Source organism: Ctenopharyngodon idella, chromosome 7 (assembly GCF_019924925.1).
Source record: "Ctenopharyngodon idella isolate HZGC_01 chromosome 7, HZGC01, whole genome shotgun sequence".
NCBI lineage: Eukaryota > Metazoa > Chordata > Actinopteri > Cypriniformes > Xenocyprididae > Ctenopharyngodon > Ctenopharyngodon idella.
The window spans coordinates 8,871,130-8,889,802 of record NC_067226.1 but is presented as its reverse complement, the minus strand read 5'-3'; the positions used below and the strand labels follow the sequence as shown (position 1 = coordinate 8,889,802).

The 18,673-nt window shown below is 37.3% G+C and overlaps 2 protein-coding genes across 10 annotated transcripts in view; both read left to right on the top strand.

Annotated features, from left to right (window-relative positions):
* The window catches only part of map2k5 (mitogen-activated protein kinase kinase 5), a 67,635-nt gene extending 60,582 nt beyond the window's left edge, over positions 1-7,053 (top strand). For both annotated transcript variants that reach the window (XM_051899696.1, XM_051899695.1), the window contains exon 22: positions 3,994-7,053. In XM_051899696.1, coding sequence (XP_051755656.1) covers positions 3,994-4,104 — 111 coding nt within the window. In that variant the 3' untranslated portion in view covers positions 4,105-7,053. The remainder of the gene's footprint in view (positions 1-3,993) is intronic.
* skor1a (SKI family transcriptional corepressor 1a) lies at positions 4,090-18,263 on the top strand. Of its 8 annotated transcripts, none has more exons than XM_051899693.1 (9): positions 4,090-4,232; positions 12,778-14,488; positions 15,110-15,200; positions 15,350-15,430; positions 15,531-15,599; positions 16,377-16,451; positions 16,552-16,615; positions 16,801-16,866; positions 17,423-18,263. In XM_051899693.1, exons 1-8 carry the CDS (start codon positions 4,129-4,131, stop codon positions 16,862-16,864), a joined length of 2,259 nt encoding a protein of 752 aa, XP_051755653.1. In that variant the 5' UTR covers positions 4,090-4,128; the 3' UTR covers positions 16,865-16,866; positions 17,423-18,263. The 8 variants fall into 8 exon arrangements, with proteins under 8 accessions (XP_051755653.1, XP_051755652.1, XP_051755647.1 ...); XM_051899692.1 differs by having other exon boundaries at positions 17,420-18,263; XM_051899687.1 differs by having other exon boundaries at positions 16,541-16,615.
* The last annotated feature ends 410 nt before the right edge of the window (positions 18,264-18,673 follow it).

Genomic DNA, 18,673 nt, shown 5'->3' with positions numbered 1-18,673 from the left:
CTAGAATCGGCCGGAAAAAAACTGACGAGGACCAACTTCAGTCGACGGTGCGGAACACATGAGAAAACTGTCGGCTTGGTGTGTTCCGGGCTTTACAGATGCATCAGAAATCCCACTGACCAGAATTTTTTTTAACTTTAAAAGCTTGTTATAGCTTTCAGTTAACCTCTGACTGACAATCTCAACAAACCTCATATTTGTAAAAGTTCCTGTAGATTGTTCTCCTCATGATCCCTTGTATATAACCTGACAGAAGAAGCCTCAGAGAAGTGCTTATTCACTTAGTTCTGAATAAGAACAGGTTCTTGGCTTCCGAGCCCTAAGCAATATTGTGTATTCAGTTTTCTGAAAACACTGAGTTTGAAACACAGACCTCTTTTAGAGATCTGTTGGAGAAATCTTTGGGTGTTTTTAAGGTGTTTGTGTTTCATAGGTGTTAGTAGCCAACCCTCCCATCTCACTCACAGATGTAATGTTAGCTTAACTATAAGTGATGTAGACCTACCCTGCAGCTTTTTAATCCAGATGGTTTGTCCCATGGTGACTGCTGAATTAAAAGATCAGCATTTATGAAATCTTAACATTGTCATATACATCGTCCTGTTTCCAGTGGGAGCAGGTCGTTAGTATGCAAATCTGAAAAGACCTAGTTATTACTCCGACTTCTTCACCTTCCTTACTCTGTGTCTCTCTCTCATGTTTTCTCTCGGCTTCAATATCAGCCTTACACACACACACACACACACACACACAGTGACACGCATTACGCCGAGCTGTCGCTGTTCACCAACACATTCTAATGAGGTGATGACCAACCACTTGTTATAATTGCTTTGGACTCCTTTTAATTTTCAAGCTTATTAATCATATGTAGAGTTATTTAAAATTGCATAAATTAATCTTAGATTAAAAAGCTTTTAACAGACTCAAAACAATTAAAGAGAGAGGTGAGATTTCCCCTGGGTTTGGCAGTTTTACTTTAATAGAGAATTCAGGTGATTATCACACTTTGATATGGGGCTGTGATTAATGTAGCCACACTTTTAAATGAGATTTTCCCATTTATTTATTTTTTTGTTCACGTGTTGGAGAGGTAAAGCAGGGAGACGATAATGACCTAACTAACAGAGTATTTATACTGCCTCTCCACTCTGAAAGTGTGCTAAGCTAGCAGCAGGTGGGTTAATTAATGGAGGTCCTGTTTCTGGCATGCTCCAGCACACACACACACACGGAACAGAGGGACACACAGGTGGTGCGCTTTGTGTGTTTGTGATCCGTCTCAGCTCATCCAAACAAACGGGTGACCATCTAAGCTCTGATTTATTTCAGGTCATCAGACACACACCCAAATGTATGTGTTTGCATTAGTTAGCAGATCTGCACATCCTATCAACTTGTGCTCTGCTAGATACATGCCTATGCTCGACATTTATTGTTAATGTGCTCTGATTGTTTCTTCAACTTTGGGCACTTATGTCTGAGGGGTTGGTTTTATTAAAGATTTTTGGGTTTTGTTATATGAAGATCACATTAAAGGGTTAGTTCACCCAAAAATGAAAATGATCCGATGATTTATTCAAACACAATCGGAGTTATATTAAAAACATATTCTGGCTCTTTCAAGCTTTATAATGGGAGTGAATAGTAACCGAGATTTTGAAGCCCAAAAACCACATTCATCCATCATAAAAGTAATCCATACGGCTCCAGGAGGTTAATAAAGGCCTTCTGAAGCGAAGCAATGCATTTTTGTAAGACAAATATCCATATTTATAACTCTATATACTAGAATCACTGGCTTCCATACGCGAGTCGATTCCGGTGAAAGAGTGAACTTTGGCCTGACGCATGACGGATTGATGAACATGGAAGCGCAAAGGATAGAGCAAAACAATACACCAGTCACTAATTAGAAGTCTAAAACGAGAATTTTTAAAGAGAAATGTCGGAGCTTAAGCTACGCCTACATCCTATGTCATACGCCGGAACTCGTCTCTCTCATAAACGCGCGGACGGACATTACCGAAAGTTATAAATATGAAGTTATAAATATGGATATTTTTCTTACAAAAAAGTATCGCTTCGCTACAGAAGGCCTTTATTAACCCCCTGGAGCTGTATGGATTAATTTTATGATGGATGGATGTGCTTTTTTGAGCTTCAAAATATCGGTTACTATTCACTCCCATTATAAAGCTTGGAAGAGACACAATATTTTTTAAATATAACTCTGATTGTGTTTGACTGAAAGTATATATACACCTAGGATGGCTTGAGGGTGAGTAAATTATGGGATAATTTTTGGGTGAACTAACCCTTTATGCCTTCATTTATTTTTGCTACTTTTCAAATGTCTTTTATGTACACATATTTTTATCCTGGTTCCAAATGTGAAAGTCCACAGCAAAAATATGAATTATTACATTTAAAATAGTGACAATCTAAATAAATGAAGTGATTTTAATATTTATTGTGTGAAAAAGGTTTATATCAATTAAACAAAATATGACTACCGCACAGTTGTAGCATTATTTCCAAAATACAGCAATTTTGCCCCTGATCAAGTTTTTTGAAAAGTTAGTGTACTTGTTAGTGTACATCAAGAAGACAACAGTGTCTCCGAAGAGCTTGAGATGAAATATGAGATGTGTGAGGGGGAAAAAAGAAAAATCTAGTTAAATATCGCTTGTGAATTGCATATTTATTCATTTATTCTGTAATTGTCAAATTATGCAAAACGTATTAAAGTTTGTGTATTTAGGGCACATATAAATGAAAATAGCCTTACAGCAAGAGTTAGTCATTTTATTTAAAATATTATTTCCATCACAGAGTGTTATTAAACCATATTAGAGGATGGAACCATATTACCTGTGGTGGAAATGTTCGTTACTTTCAGGGGGAAAGAAAGGACAGAATTTCTGCTGTGTTACATGTATTGGACGTTATTAGTGGGCAAATTTAAGTAGTAAAAGCATAAAAAGTGTTTAAAGAGACTATATTTCCAAGTTGAAAAGTGCTCATAGTTGAAGAATTATTACAAGAATTTTCCCTATTCTCCCTGGCCTCTTCTGTCAGGTCGGAAGCAGGCTATCGCTGGGGTCACACCCTCACCTGAGCAGAGGTAGAGCTGTATGTCACTGCAGCAGGTCTGGATGTGGAGCTGGCACCGAGCGTTCGGCTGCCCAGGCTGTGTGATTGATGAGATGGGTGGCTGGTAGAGCCGCCCCTCAGGACTGCCCTCTCCAGCACTCCAGCACTGAGAGTGATTAACCTCACTGTGGCACAGGCAGAGCTCACCATTAAGAGGACAGAACGATTGATGGTATAGCGTTGTCCTCGTTGAGAGAGAAAGAAGGAAATAATGAGAGAAGATGATGGGTTGGTAAAAGGCTATGAGAAGATCATCAAAGGTGTTGAGTCTGCATCAACTGAACATCAGATTAAGAAACAGTTGTTGCTTGTTTACTGATGAGAAGTTTTCCTTGGATGTGTATCTGATTTTTTTCAGCTTCAGTTCAGTTTAGCTTTTTTCCATCTTGGGGTTCTTTGTATGTCTCCTCATTGGGGCTTCCTAATGATTTTGCATTTGATCACTGTCATTCTGTTGTAAGTTGAACTATTTAATACAAAGTCAGTACTTAAGAGGCTTTGTGGCAGAAAAAAATTAGAGCTGATGTTCTCATTTACGCTGCTCAATCTGTCTGATTGTCTCTGTTGAACATGGAGAGGAAAATCAGTAGGAATCACCTTGGCATGCACATGATTGACACCCGTCTCATTTTTATGATACATTCTAGTAAGATTTGTCATGTTTCAGAATGATTTGCTTGCTGTATATATAGCAGCCCATAATTTTTGTGTCTTTGAGCAAGTGTATGTAATTGTTGTTCACCCTCCATTACTAATTTGTATTGCTGTTATGTATCAGTGAAGAATCACATTGGAAATTAAAAATCATTTATTTATCTGCCTTATTCTGTTTTTCAGGATCACCCCTTTATCGTGCAATATAATGACGGCAACACTGAGGTCGTGTCCATGTGGGTGTGCCGCAGCCTAGAGGACCGCAAAGCCCAGCAGGCCCAGAGACTCATGTGAACAACACTGGCACAGGATGGAATTATGGGAGATGGTGTCCACATTTCCTCACTTTATGTTTCTGAATCTAGAAAAGCAGCAGCTGAACTTGCAGCACTTCTTCCCTTGCTTGAGTTTAATGGTGCACGGTGAGACAACTGCTACATGTCTAATGCAGATTATGCTAGCTTCCTGCACATGAGGATTTTAACCGTGTGTATTGGTTTGCATTGATGCAAATCTTTAACTTTGTTCTTCTGCAGTGGGTTTCTTTTTGTGCAGATTCCAAAGTAAATGTTTTCACAGAAGATCCTTGCGGGGGGCTGTTGCTCGCTTGACTCGATTTGAGTAAAAAATAGTGTCTCTGTCTGTACTTAAAGCCACAATCTGGTTTTGCCAAAACATTGTGGGCATGTCATAAATCATCTCAAGTTCAGTGAAACATTACAGTTTTCAAATATATGGGGTTGTGTCGAGCATTGCTCCCTGCTGCAGTGCAAGTCATGCTGCTGTTGTTTTAAAAGCCACTTTTTGTTGAGTTTCACAGATGGCCTACCACTTGTGGCAATAGCCCAATGAAGTTAGAAAAATGTGATGCCTTGTTACGGTGGAAGGCAGTGGATGGCAGCTTGTGCAGATAAGCTTTTAGATGGTCCAGCAGTAGCTGACTGTAATGCTGCATTAGAGGCCTGCAAGTTTCATTCTTGGCCTCATTCTATATAAACCCAGTTGTGAACTTTATTCAAGTGGTTCATGGGAATCAATTGCTTTGATTCAGACTCATTTTGAAGTTTGTTTTATATACTTTTAACTCCATTAACACTACTGTTTAAAATTTTGGGGTCAGTAAGATATTTTGTTAAAGAAATTAATACTTTTATTCAACTAGGACACATTAAAGGGTTAGTTCACCCAAAAATGAAAATTCTGTCATTAATTACTCACCCTCATGTTGTTCCACACCCGTAAGACCTTCGTTCATCTTCGGAACACAAATTAAGATATTTTTGATAAAATCCGATGGCTCAGTGAGGCCTCCATTGACAGCAAGTTAATTTACACTTTCAAACACCCAGAAAGGTACTAAAGTTAAATTTAAAACAGTTCATGTGACTACAGTGGTTCAACCTTAATGTTATAAAGTGACGAGAATATTTTTTGTGTGCCAAAAAAACAAAATAACGACTTTATTCAACAATATCTAGTGATGGGTGATTTCAAAACACTGCTTCATGAAGCTTTAAAGCTTTATGAATCTTTTGTTTCGAATCATTTCTTGACGTAGCAAAGCCTCGTTTACTGAAATCACGTGACTTTGGCAATTTGATACACGCTCCGAACCACTGATTTGAAACAAAAGATTCGTAAAGCTTTGAAGCTTCATGAAGCAGTGTTTTGAAATCGCCCATCACTAGATATTGTTGAATAAAGTCGTTATTTTGTTTTTTTGGCGCACAAAAAGTATTCTCATCGCTTCATAGCGTTAAGATTGAACTACTGTAGTCACATGAACTGTTTTAAATATGTCTTTAGTAGCTTTCTGGGCATTGAAAGTGTTAATTATCTTGCTGGCAATAGAGGCCTCACTGAGCCATCGGATTTTATGAAAAACACCTTAATTTGTGTTCCAAAGATGAACGAAGGTCTTATGGGTGTAGAATGACATGAGGGTGAGTAATTAATGACAGAATTTTTATTTTTGGGTGAACTAACCCTTTAAATGGGTCAAAAGTGATCATAAAGACAAAGTTAAAAAAGATTTAAATTTCAAATGCTGTTCTTTTAAACTTTTATCAAAGATTCCTGCAAAAAGTATTATGGTTTCCTCCAAAATATTAAGCAGCACAACTATTGTCAACATTGATAATATGAATACATTTCTTGAGGACCAAACCAGCATATTAAAATGATTTCTGAAGGATCATGTGACAGCTTTACCATCACTGGAATGCATTACATTTTAAAATATATTAAAATAGAAAACTGCTATTCTAAATTGCAATCATATTTCACAATATTACTGTTTTTACTGTATTTTTGATCAAATAAAAGCAGCCTTGGTGAGCAAAAGAGAAAAAATCTTACTGACCCTAAACTTTTGAATGATGTCATACATTTCAAAGTTATACAGCAAATCAGATTTAGCCATTTGGAAAAGAAAACTTTACGACAGTTAGAAATTAGATGAATTTAGATGAGAACGTGTGAATTCTCTTATATTAGCCCAGTCTTAAGACAGTCTCAACAGATTCCTCCATACGTATGAGCACAGCAGGATCCACTGAACTGTTGCAAGAATGGCAATAGTGACTCATGAAATCCAATAGCACCACTTTAAGCCAGAATTCGCTTTTATCCTCTACTTCATAAAATATTAAGCAAACTCCCAATACAACTGTATGCATTGGATTTAACCAACTTCACTTGTCTGAGAATTTTATCAAAGTAAATCAGCATTAGACACTCCAAGCCATAACATCTGCTTTCCTTTCTTATATTTTAGTAGCCATTTTAATGTCTCATCAGTATTACTGTAACGTTTGTTTGTTTTTTTTAAATGCAAGGTCCAAATATATCTTTTTTGTTTAGATATTGTGGTTCATCAGTGCCTGTGTCTGTTGAGAAAATATTTAGAATTATTACTCAATATGACTCAACACAGTGGAAGAAGAGAGTTTTTCTATATAATGAATGTGTATAGTTCTGAAAATGTAGTTGACACATACCAAAGCCAAATACATTATATTGTTGATTTTTTTTTTTTTTTTTTTTTAAACTGTACTATAAGTTATATTATTTGTTGCTCCTTTTTTCTTATGTAGAACTATCTCAGATTAGTTTCTCAGATTATAAAGACATTCGGCCAAAACATAATCTATGAGAAACAAAAACAAATGTGACTACCTAAAGCAGTTGGGGTGAGGTTTGCACATAAAGGAGAGTTTTCTAAATAAAACCTTTCAGATCTCATGGTTTCGTTTATCTGCTTTTTATAACATTTCCCTATTTTTCAGGATAATCTGAACTAGATTTATATGATTTGTGAAGAAAATGTGGTGCTGGTGCTCACAGCACACCTTTCAAAAACATGCAGCACGAGTTGTTTTCTCTAAATAAAACTCAGCAATGCAAGGCTGTATAGATTTGACCACCCAATGTTTGCATAAATGTATTTACATTTGGCTATCTGCATTCTGAAAGCCTGTATAAGTTATTTATGAGATAAATAATTAAGTATATAGTATTATAAACCTACTTCCATCTTCAAAGACTCTATTCTTTTAAACATACTCCTCTGGATTAGGTTTAGGTTTATCCCTCAGATGATTAGCATTACATAGTTTACACTTTGTGTGTTTGAAAGGATGGTATTTGATTACACGTAATTCATTAGCGGTCATGGGATGCAGTTTTGGTCCAGTGTTTTCCGAGTGTTGGGGTCCGTACAGGATGACTACAGTGAGGAGGACAGGAATCTGATACGGAGGTCGGAGTCACTCTCCTCTCCACATGAGTGCATATTGAACCGGATCAGTGTTAGTGTTCACTTACACAGTCCAACCTTAATGTTTACAATAACACCGTGCATCGGATGTAGCATTATGGTGATCAATACAAAAAGCATAATGAATATCCAGGCGGAATGATGTTGGAAAGCATATATATATATATACACACACACAACAGACTCCCTCTTTTTTTTTTTTTTTTTTTTTTTTTTTTAAATAAAAATGGCTTAAAAATAATTTTAGTTTGCCATTTTTGCTATATTGTGTGTGTGTATATATATATATATATATATATATATATATATTATAGGTGTCAAATGGCAAACTAAAATTGCATTTTTTCAGCCATTGTTTACATCAAACAAGAGGTATTACAAACTCCATTATTTATATAAAAATGGGAAAATCTGAGAACATTCAGTTAACAATATCTAACTTAAGCTGATAAATAGCCTAGTCTTTGCCAATGAAATATAATCCAAGTGTTGGAAGTAATTTTTGTCCCACTTATGCATTTTAGGGTCAAACAGCAGTAGAATCAATCTGGACTGCAGGAGAAAGGTCTCGTTAGAGCAGCAGTATATGGGCCCCAGCAGTTAAAGGCCCTTAGTATTCCTCCTCCTTCAGCTGGTGGGGCCCATATACTGCTGCTCTAATACGACCTTTCTCCTGCAGTCCAGTTTGATTAGCGCGGGGGCCGGACGAGCACTGAAAGACCTGTTCACAGCCATTACCAAGATTCCTTTATCAATGTCTAGTAATTAAAATGTCACCACTTAATTTTCAGGCCATGGTGAGCCTCTTGTAGCAATCTTTTCCTAATAAAAACAGTAATCGAAACGCTATTTTCACTCGAAACAAAAAGGTTGCGGCATGCGACTCGAGGGTGTCAAGGCGACAGAGATCAATATGAGAGAAGCTGATTGATCTCGCGCTAAAGTGAAATTTATTGGGGTCGTGCTTTTATACTGCGCGGATATACCGGCGACTGTAGAACACTGCTTTTCAGCTGATGCGTTTATTAAACCTCTCTTGCTGAATTAGTCTGCCTTTGATTTATGTGCCAATCTTCGCAATGACCTCCAGGACAAGATCTCTTATTTTTTTCTAAAAGTGGTTTCGTCTTTTTTTCCCCTCATCTGAACTTGTTAATGCGTTCTTTGAACTGAATGAGCTTCTTCTTAAAATAAAATTATACATTTGGTTTAAGATAGCCTACCACCAGAAAAAAAAGGTTATCGCTCAAGTTATATAGACTTAAGATGTTGTGCCAAGTTTAACTGAAAGTGGTTTTTAAAATTCAACCTAAAATCGCTTTGGGAATAAAGAGATGCCTGATCTCATGGTCATTGCCTTTAGTTCTCTAAAACGGCAACCAGATGGCATCAGTTCAGACTGTCCTGTAAGGGTGTCCGGGGCAGCTGATGATGGCATTAGCCTTCTTAAAGGACATTCATTTAAAAATAACTAGCGGTTGTGCCGGACTCACTTCAGTCATACTGACTACTCGTTCCTTCTAGTCTATTTTATTACAAAGACTCAGTTGTCCACCACTCTGACGGATTAAAGCTATAGTTTACTTCTATGCGGTAATATGGTAAATACTGATGTTGGACTAGTCTTGTTTTAAATATCCTCCCACCATATTAGCACAACTTCATGTGCGGTACAGGCATCTTTTAACAACACATTTTAATCCTAATGTTATGCAAAAAGATCATATGCAGGGCGCTATTTAATCAAGACTTTTTTTTCCCAATTCTTTCTTTCATACTCAGCAACTGGCCTATAAAGTTTCTTTAATTAGTTTACTCATGCCCGTGTAATATAATAGCGCGTATATTAATGAGCCAATAATGGCATATGTCGTCCTGAAACACAATATTTATCGTATTGATTCAACCGTTATGTAAAAACAATCATCGATTATTTAATAGCATGTCAGAGAGGTTACTAAGCACATCAAGTTTAATACAAAGTAACCTGATTGGTACTCAAATTAATAGGGCATGGTAATATAGGCAACTTTTAAATTAATATAAATGCATTTTTCTTAGAGTTTTTTTTTTTTTTTTTTTAATATTGTGAGGAGTGTGAGTTACGCATTTTAAAGGGATGTTCTCAAAGGTCTGATTAAATGATGGCAGGATGGCTTGTTTAAAGACGGGTGTTGTGTAGCTTTACCTGCTCGTGGGAGGGTCCAGTCTTGTAGGACATGTGAGCCCCTGTCTCCCCGCCATAAACGCTAACAATGCTGCACTGAGTCTGACCACTAAATAATTAACAAGAAAGGAATAATTACAGAATAAAATTGTAATTATTGTTGGGCCAGAACGAAGCTTCTTGGTTGTGAAAGGAGACACGGCCAGGCAGATCTGGTTAAAGTTTCCCTTCCTATTAATATTGAATTAGGTTAAGCCGTGGCCCCTTGGTCACAGGACATACTGAGCATCGCTTGACAGATTTTTAAACTTTCCCATTTGTTCTCAACTCTGTGATGATATAAGCTAACTATACCTTCTGCTTTTAATACGTATTTATTTATTTTCATTTAATTATTGCTCGAATATTTTGAAAAGAATTTTTTTTTTTTTTTTTTAAACGCATCCATTTATCCTACTTGTGTCAAAGAGCCTATTATACAACCTATCCATAGCCTACAGACACATATTCAGTTAATGCAAAATACACTTTCGCTCGAAGGCAGTTCTGATGTAATACCTCTGCTGAGATGAACCATTCCTCTAAGGCATTTTTGGACATTATTAGGCTAACTAATTGATTCGTGTAATTGTTAACATTTTATATAATTAATTACAGTTTAATCAAAAATCTTTTTTGAAACCTTAACGAAAGACGGCAGGTAATAAAATGGCGGTAAAATGTGTAATAAACTGACTGGAATAATTAAAATAGGTTGGAAGTATTTCACAAAATAACAGATAAATAAAATACAGTATATATCAGCTATTTAAAACAGACTAGTGAATTTATTTTGCTTTGTTTTTAATCCGGTGTCAAACGCTCATAAGTGGAAGACGCGCACTAAACGCGTGACTGATGATGCCAAAACATTTCTGAGAGAATAACACTTTTCCATTGTCGTGTTCCAAAGTAGACGACACAACTTCGCCCGGTTCGATATTGATATCTTTACGTCAAGACATAGTGGGGTTAACTGAGGGGCATTGATCAGGTTTTAAATAGTTAATACGGCCATATAAGGTTGCACCACTTACCTCAGTCCATTGCTCTGATATATCACTGTTTGTACACACTAGCCGCTCTCACTGGCTGGTGTGTTTAACAAATGTGCATCATTCACCAGGAGACATGTGACGTAAAATGCGATGACCGCGAGCCTCTAATAGCAGTTTAGACCGCATGGCCTGTGGACGTGTTGCCTAGAGGAAATATTCAATGCAAATTTATAATGATATATTGTTTGGTTTCCGAAGTGTCACTCAAACATGAACATTAAGTTCTAAAATTCATGGGAAACACATTAGTGTCTGAGAAAAAGACACAGGTGTAGGCTACATGATATGAGTTGGGGGGGATACGCATCATAATTTAACGTTGTTCATTGTTCATGAACAAACCCATCTATTCCGCCTTTATTCATGCGCAATCGTCTATGCAAAAAAATCGCTTAAATTACACTAAGCGCCCTGTTTTTGGTGGCATATTTGTCGTTGTCTGATCTCACGATATCTATCTATCTATCTATCTATCTATCTATCTATCTATCTATCTATCGAAGCAGCTCAATTCTAAATTGGCAGTGATCTTTGTTTTGGAGTAGTGGAAGCAAACGGTTAATACCAGAATCGGATTTGATCTCAGTGGGTGTGCCTTCTTATTCTTTTGGCGTTCCCTCTCTTGAAGTAGATTGCGCAGAACCTATTAAGAAGAGGCACGAGCTCCGGGACTGCCATGTGGTCACTCGGCTCGCGCTCCCGTCACCAAGCACGAGAGCTGAGTGGGATGGAAACTCTAAAGCTGTTTTGAGAGGGAAGACTCTATCCAGCCTCGCAGTTCTCATCACACACTACAGACGGACGTTTTTTGTCCTCCTTGTTTTAGGCCTGTTAATTTGACGCAAACACGCTCGCTCATCTGACTCCGTTTATTCATAAAAAGGTAGGTTACTTTTTATATTTACGTTTTCTATTAAAATTATAATCAGCCTTGTATTTTCTTAAATTAACGCGCTTATTATTGTCAAAATTATTTTTGGTCTATATTTAACAAAAGCCTGTAATGTTTTGAAATATGCTGATCCTTGATTATGAAAGAATTTATAGCACCTAAATCAGGCGATTCAAAATAATATGACAAATCTAAAGAATATTTATACATAAACATAAACATTTAAACAATACGGAGACATATAGAAAACGAAAATGACTGAAATATAACAGATCCTTGCGCAATGGTTTAATTATAAATGATAAACTTTTATTAACAGATCAAAGTCGAACAAAACAGTCTGTGTAATTACACAGAAAGCGGCTTACTGCTTCTTTTCCTTGTTGCTAAGCTTATTGGAGTAGCTAAAAGATTCTTCCCTTCTGCCCCTTTGCGTATTAGCGCCGTAAGAGGCCTTTAAGTAATCGCTCCGGCTTCTGAGCCGATTTGGAGACATTAAGCAATGATGCAGGCTTTCAGGTCAGAGAGTGCGAGCTTTTAAAGATAGTGTCAGAGCCGTCAATATTGTCAACCTAAAAAAAACAAGTATTGTACTAAATATTAATAAGTAGGCATAAAGCTGTTAATTAAAATTAAAAGTGCTGACTAAAAATACTAACTGTACAATCTGTAATAATTGGCAAAATAATGTTTGTTATTATTGTAAAAATTGTGGCCTAATTTTTAAAATAACATTTAGGCTATTGTCTTGCAAAGGTATATCTATGTTGAATGAAACAAACGAACTAATTGTAGACAGGAAGGAGACAAAACAAACAAACAAACAAAAAGTCAATTTTTTTAAATTTTGTTTTTTTTATTGAAATAATGTTGTAGGCTTATATTATAATAAAAACTAAAGATATGCTATTAATTACAATAAATATCGTGTTAGGATAACGCTTACACAGAGCACACATTGATAATGCTAGATAATCTCTCAAGAGTTCTCGAATTGGAGTGTAATTTTAAATTTCTGTCTCGTTCTTTACAGACTTCCAGGAATGGAGTCGATACCCGGTCAGCTTTCTACGGGACGAGATGCTTGCTCTTCCCCCAACTCAAAGCAAGAACTGCAGCCCTATTCTGGCAGCAGCTCGCTGAAGCCAAATCAAGTGAGTGAGACCGCGCTGTACGGAGTGCCCATCGTCTCTTTGGTTATCGACGGTCAGGAAAGACTGTGTCTGGCGCAGATTTCCAACACTTTGCTGAAAAACTACAGCTACAACGAAATCCACAACAGACGCGTGGCGCTTGGAATTACGTGTGTGCAGTGCACACCGGTGCAGCTGGAGATCCTGAGGCGCGCGGGGGCCATGCCCATCTCCTCGCGCCGCTGTGGCATGATTACCAAACGCGAGGCCGAGCGCCTCTGCAAATCCTTCCTCGGGGCTCACAACCCTCCCAAATTACCCGAGAATTTTGCTTTCGATGTTTCACACGAGTGCGCCTGGGGCTGCCGAGGAAGCTTCATACCTGCGAGGTACAACAGCTCTAGGGCGAAATGCATCAAGTGCACCTATTGTAATATGTATTTTTCACCCAACAAATTTATATTTCACTCGCACCGCACACCTGAGTCTAAATACACACAGCCGGACGCGGCTAATTTTAATTCATGGAGACGCCATCTAAAACTCACCGACAAAAGCTTGTCTGATGACATTTGTCACGCGTGGGAGGACGTCAAGGCCATGTTTAACGGCGGGAGCCGGAAACGGGCGATGCCAGGGAGTGGATCAGAAATGTCCTCCCCGCTCAAACCGCAGGCCTCTGGTAACATCACGCAGACCTCTTCCCCTGACATTCCTCACAAAACTTTGCGCTGCGACGACGACCGTGGTAACCTCAGTTTAACCAACAGCGTGCGTAACTACCCGATCATTCCTGTGCCTAGTAAGAGTTTCGGCATGCTCCAGAAGATCCCACCACCCATATTCCCGCATCCGTATAGTTTCCCAGCATTTGGACTGTGTCAGAAGAAGGATGATGGAGCTGGGGAGCAGAATAAGACTAATGTACCTGGTGTGTTCTGGCCCGGTGCGAAGGACGGTATCTATCCATCGTTCCCCATGTTTTGGCCTACCACGGGCAGCCTGCCGCTCTCATCCTATCAACCAGCGCAACTAAAGCCACACACGGAGCTCATAAGTGGCCGGCAAACCGAAGCAGAGATGTCAGAAAGCGAGCGGGGAGGAAACACACCTAGAGACAGTCTGTTCGACAGCGAGCGCTGCTCCAGCTCGCAGTCCTTAAGGAACGATGAGGACAAATCTGGAGACGAGGCCAGGTCAAGTGAGGGTCAACCCAGCACCCCCAGAAAGTTGAGCTATATTTCTGCGTTCAGACCGGTCGTTAAAGATGCGGAAAGCATAGCTAAGCTCTACGGGAACAGGGACGCGTACAGCGGAGCTCACCCTGGCCATTTGTCGCCAGACTTCGTTAGTGAGAGCTCCAGCTACAGATCAGCATCTCCGTGTGTGGATAGCGGCGAAGAACCAGATGTCGACGTGGAGACTCACAGAATTCCAGATGATGAGGAGTCTATACAACTTTCCGTGGATGACCGGCAAAGTCCCGTGGGTGAAAACAGTCGAACGCCGCAGCCAGACGATGACCAGATAGCCGCTTTCAGTGACGCGGGCTCTCCTGAACAGAAGCAGAACAAGCAGGTGGCAAAGAAGAATGATGCCATTGCTTACGATGTGAGTCACACAAACTATCATATTAAGTGCTATTGAAACCATATGACAATCTGTCTATTATTAAAACATCAAATATATATCTACAGCTTAGTGTAAAATTATTTTGAATCAACAAACTGGCAGACTGAATAAAAGCAGTAATTGCTCAGCAGTCTTTCAGCTCTAATAGCGAGTGATGACGCTTAATTATGAGCCTATGGACTCTACATTTATTTATATTTGTGACACTTTGCAATTTTTGTTGTTATGGATACAGCTCGTTTAAATTCATTTTATTAATGCAGAACGATCTAAATAAAAGAACACAGCGGCGCGTAATTATAGTAAATTAAATGTTTAGAATGAATGGTCATTTCTGTTGTCGCCCGCGGGCTATTAGTGCATTGGTTTAAGGGCTCCCCTGTGGTTACTGCACAAATTATTCTCTTTGTCAGTCCATCTGACCGAATTTACCTTGTAATACGAGTAATTTGCCTTGATGTTGCCAAATATTCTTAGGTCATTATTAGAGCACTATTAAATGCAGTCTGTTGTCTGACGCGTGGTTGCGTAAGAAGAAAGAAAATTATACATAATTGGGGTTGTATTTTTTTTTTTTTATTGCTTGGATAATTTTTGCAGGTGTACTCAAATGAAAAGGAGGGAGCATCTCTTCAAAGCACACTGCCATGTTTGGCCTCTAAACTTCCTCGCGGCGCGCCGGAAACAAATGGTAAGACAATTTAATATAAACTGAGATTTAAATTCATTGGTAGGCTATTATATAGTCTGTATAATTTTCATTTTATCGATTTTAAGATAAATTATATTAAATTATGCACTCTGAATAAGTGGCTTGCTAACAAGGATATTTTCCTTTAGATTCACACATTTCAACTGACGACGAATGTGAATCACAAAAATCCTGTTCGGACCAAATTAGCGTTAGCAAAGAGAACCCAAGTGAGTAGCAGATCTAAAAATATTGTCCTGTTTTTTTTTTTTTTTTTTTACATTAGCCTTTGTAATTCAGTATAATAATATATTTCTTATTTTCTGGCAGACGACGCTGCATTGAGAAGAACTGATAACAGATTCAATTTCGAGAAAGACATCGAAAATATGGCGAAAGGTATACAAGAGAGTTAACATTTACGTTTATGGACAACTTTGAGCTGTGTTATTCCATTGTTATCTAAGAAAATAACAAGTTTTACACAAAATAACATGACTAATCACAAATACTGGCTGCCATTTTCTTTTTATGATTAATTGTTTTAACAGATTCAACAAGACATTGTCTTTTTAAGGCAAATACATCTTTTTGTGTAGCCTACAACGTTTCCCCCTTTTTTGCACGCATTATGCATTTAAAAATGAGTGTAATCTCTACACAAAATAACATGACTAATTACAAATACTGGCTGCCATTTTCTTTTTATGGTTAATTGTTTAAACAGATTCAACAAGGCACGGTCTTTTTAAGGCAAATACATCTTTTTGTGTAGCCTACAACGTTTCCCCCTTTTTTTTTTTTTTCTGTGCATGCATTATGCATTTAAAAATGAGTGTAATCGCTACACGGTTGTGTATTACTGAGAATTGTCCTTGAACTGCAGACGATCCACATTGCCAGGCTCGTTTTCCACACACCCCTCAGGCAACTGTCCTAATTATTTTGCAATGTCATGCTTGAGAAAACGGGGACCGTGTGTTTAGCCTTAGTAACCTAAATAGCGCTATTAGACAAGAAAACCAAACAGAGTGAAAATACATGATAAAAAAAAAATAAATAAAAAATACAATTCTGAAAAAAGACTGCAGCTTACTCAAAAGCTATTGAAATATGTGTGGTGATTAAAATTCACAGTGGTATGATAAATGATGTGATTTCTATTGGTTTCCACAGAGGAGCTCCAAAAGCAGCTCTTGGAGCAAGTGGAGTTAAGAAAAAAACTGGAACGGGAATTTCAAAGTTTGAAAGGTAATTAAGAGATGGATATATTCACAACATGCCTTTATTTTCTATATAATTTCTTCAATTTATAACTTAATACGTGTTGACTCTAACAGATAATTTTCAGGATCAAATGAAGAGGGAACTGTCTTATCGAGAGGAGATGGTCCAGCAGCTGCAGATTGTACGAGGTAATGCATATTTTGCACTATTGAAAAGAGAAAAAGGTCAGTTTAAAAAAAAAAAAAAAGTAACACTTGCATATTCCAGATAGACTGAATTTTAAAGAAAATATTTGGTCACAGGAAATATAAAACATTTCATGTTTGTGACCCACCTCAAATGATTTATTCATTTTTCTTTTTATTTTATGTAGACACATTGTGCAACGAGTTGGATCAAGAGAGAAAGGCTCGTTATGCAATTCAGCAGAAGCTTAAAGGTAATTTAGAAATAAAGGCTACGATACACTATCATCCATTAAAGTGGAATAAAAAAGATTTTTTTCACATTGTTCTAAGAGAATTACAAAAGAAATATGCAAGTGCTACTTTTTAAACAAATTACACTGTAAAAAATTATTTTCATGATTTATCACAACATTTTTTCTTAATTAAAGTGGTTCAGATAACATAATATTTTGAGTTTCTGTTGATTAAACCAATCGCCTTCATTGTAGTAACTCAAATTTTTAATTTCAAGGAACTCAAAATTAAGGCAACCAGGTAACTTACTTTAAGTTAAACCAACAATTCTTTTTTACAGTGTACTCAATGTACTTAAAACACATTAAAACATCAAAATTTGTGTTTGACGAACTGTAAATTATAGTAATGATTAGAGAGGAGTGTGATAGCTGTATAATCTTCATGCATTACACATACAGTATGCATGTGTATCATACGTTTGGAGAATGTACTAGCATGATTCAGTAAAGGCTTAGCTAGACTTCTCTTGTGCTGTGATTTATTAAACTCAATCAACCTTTTCCCTAGAAGCTCACGACGCTCTTCACCATTTCTCCTGCAAAATGCTCACTCCACGCCACTGCACAGGGACCTGCACCTTTAAACCGCCCCTCTTACCACCTTAACTTAAAGCTTCATCCCAGTGTCATCTGTAAACCTCCCCTAAAGGAATTCTCCATTCACACTCTGTTTGAGAGGTTCAAGTTAAGCACACTGAGGACTGCTGAATCACAATCCATCCAAAGTTTTCACTGGCATTTGAACATTCTACTGTGGATGAAATTGTCTAGGAAAACAGAGTAAAACAAACCAGAGGATTACAATAAACACTCGAATAATTATACTGTTACTTGTGTAAATAGGTTGATTTTTTTAAAACAATACAAATACATAATATGTGGCAATGTGCAATGAACTGTATAATGTGAAATTTCATAAACTGGAATTGATTATTCTCATTATTTATGTGTTTTTACATGTAATTGTTTTTCTCGAAATGAATTCACTGATGTGCTATCCCGAATTAATTGTGTATCATCGATATTAAGCACTTTAAATAAGCAACATTTCAGACCAATCTGTCCAAAATGATTCAACCCAAAAATAATTCAAAATCAGCTGTACATCATATTAATGTACAACAAACACAAGTTTGAACAAGCACTTATCCCATATTTAAACAATTGAGAATACAGCAAAAGTTATTATTCCACATCAAAGTGCTCAAACTAAATGTCATAAGACCCCTGGAGTGTTTATTTTCTCTCTCTTTTTTTTCTTTTTCTTTTTTGTCAAAAATAAAATGTTCTCTTGCCTCATTCTTCAATAAAAGTTCAATCAAAGCCACAAGAATTGACTCGTGAACTCAAGATATCTCCTTCACACTTTTAATACTTTTTTTAATTGTCACGAATAAAATAAAATATTTAATGCGACAAAAATTCGAAATCCAGATACTGTAAGACTATTGGCCTTACCTCAAATATATGCCGGAAAAATATTTGCGTGACGGCCTGGTCATTATCTTGCTGTGTGTAGGCTACCCTAAGACAAATAAAATAGCCTATATATATGCCTATTAAACGGCAATATTTAAATAGCTATGTTTTCCATGAAAATATGATTTTTCTTTCCCAACATTACAGCTTAATAATTTCCCAAAAATATATGTTTAGCCTGCAAAGAACTGCACACCGAAAGCGCACCAACCCAATGCTGAAACTGAGCCTCGGCGTCTATTACTGTTGTGAAATACAACACTTCCATCTAGTGGTGAAAACA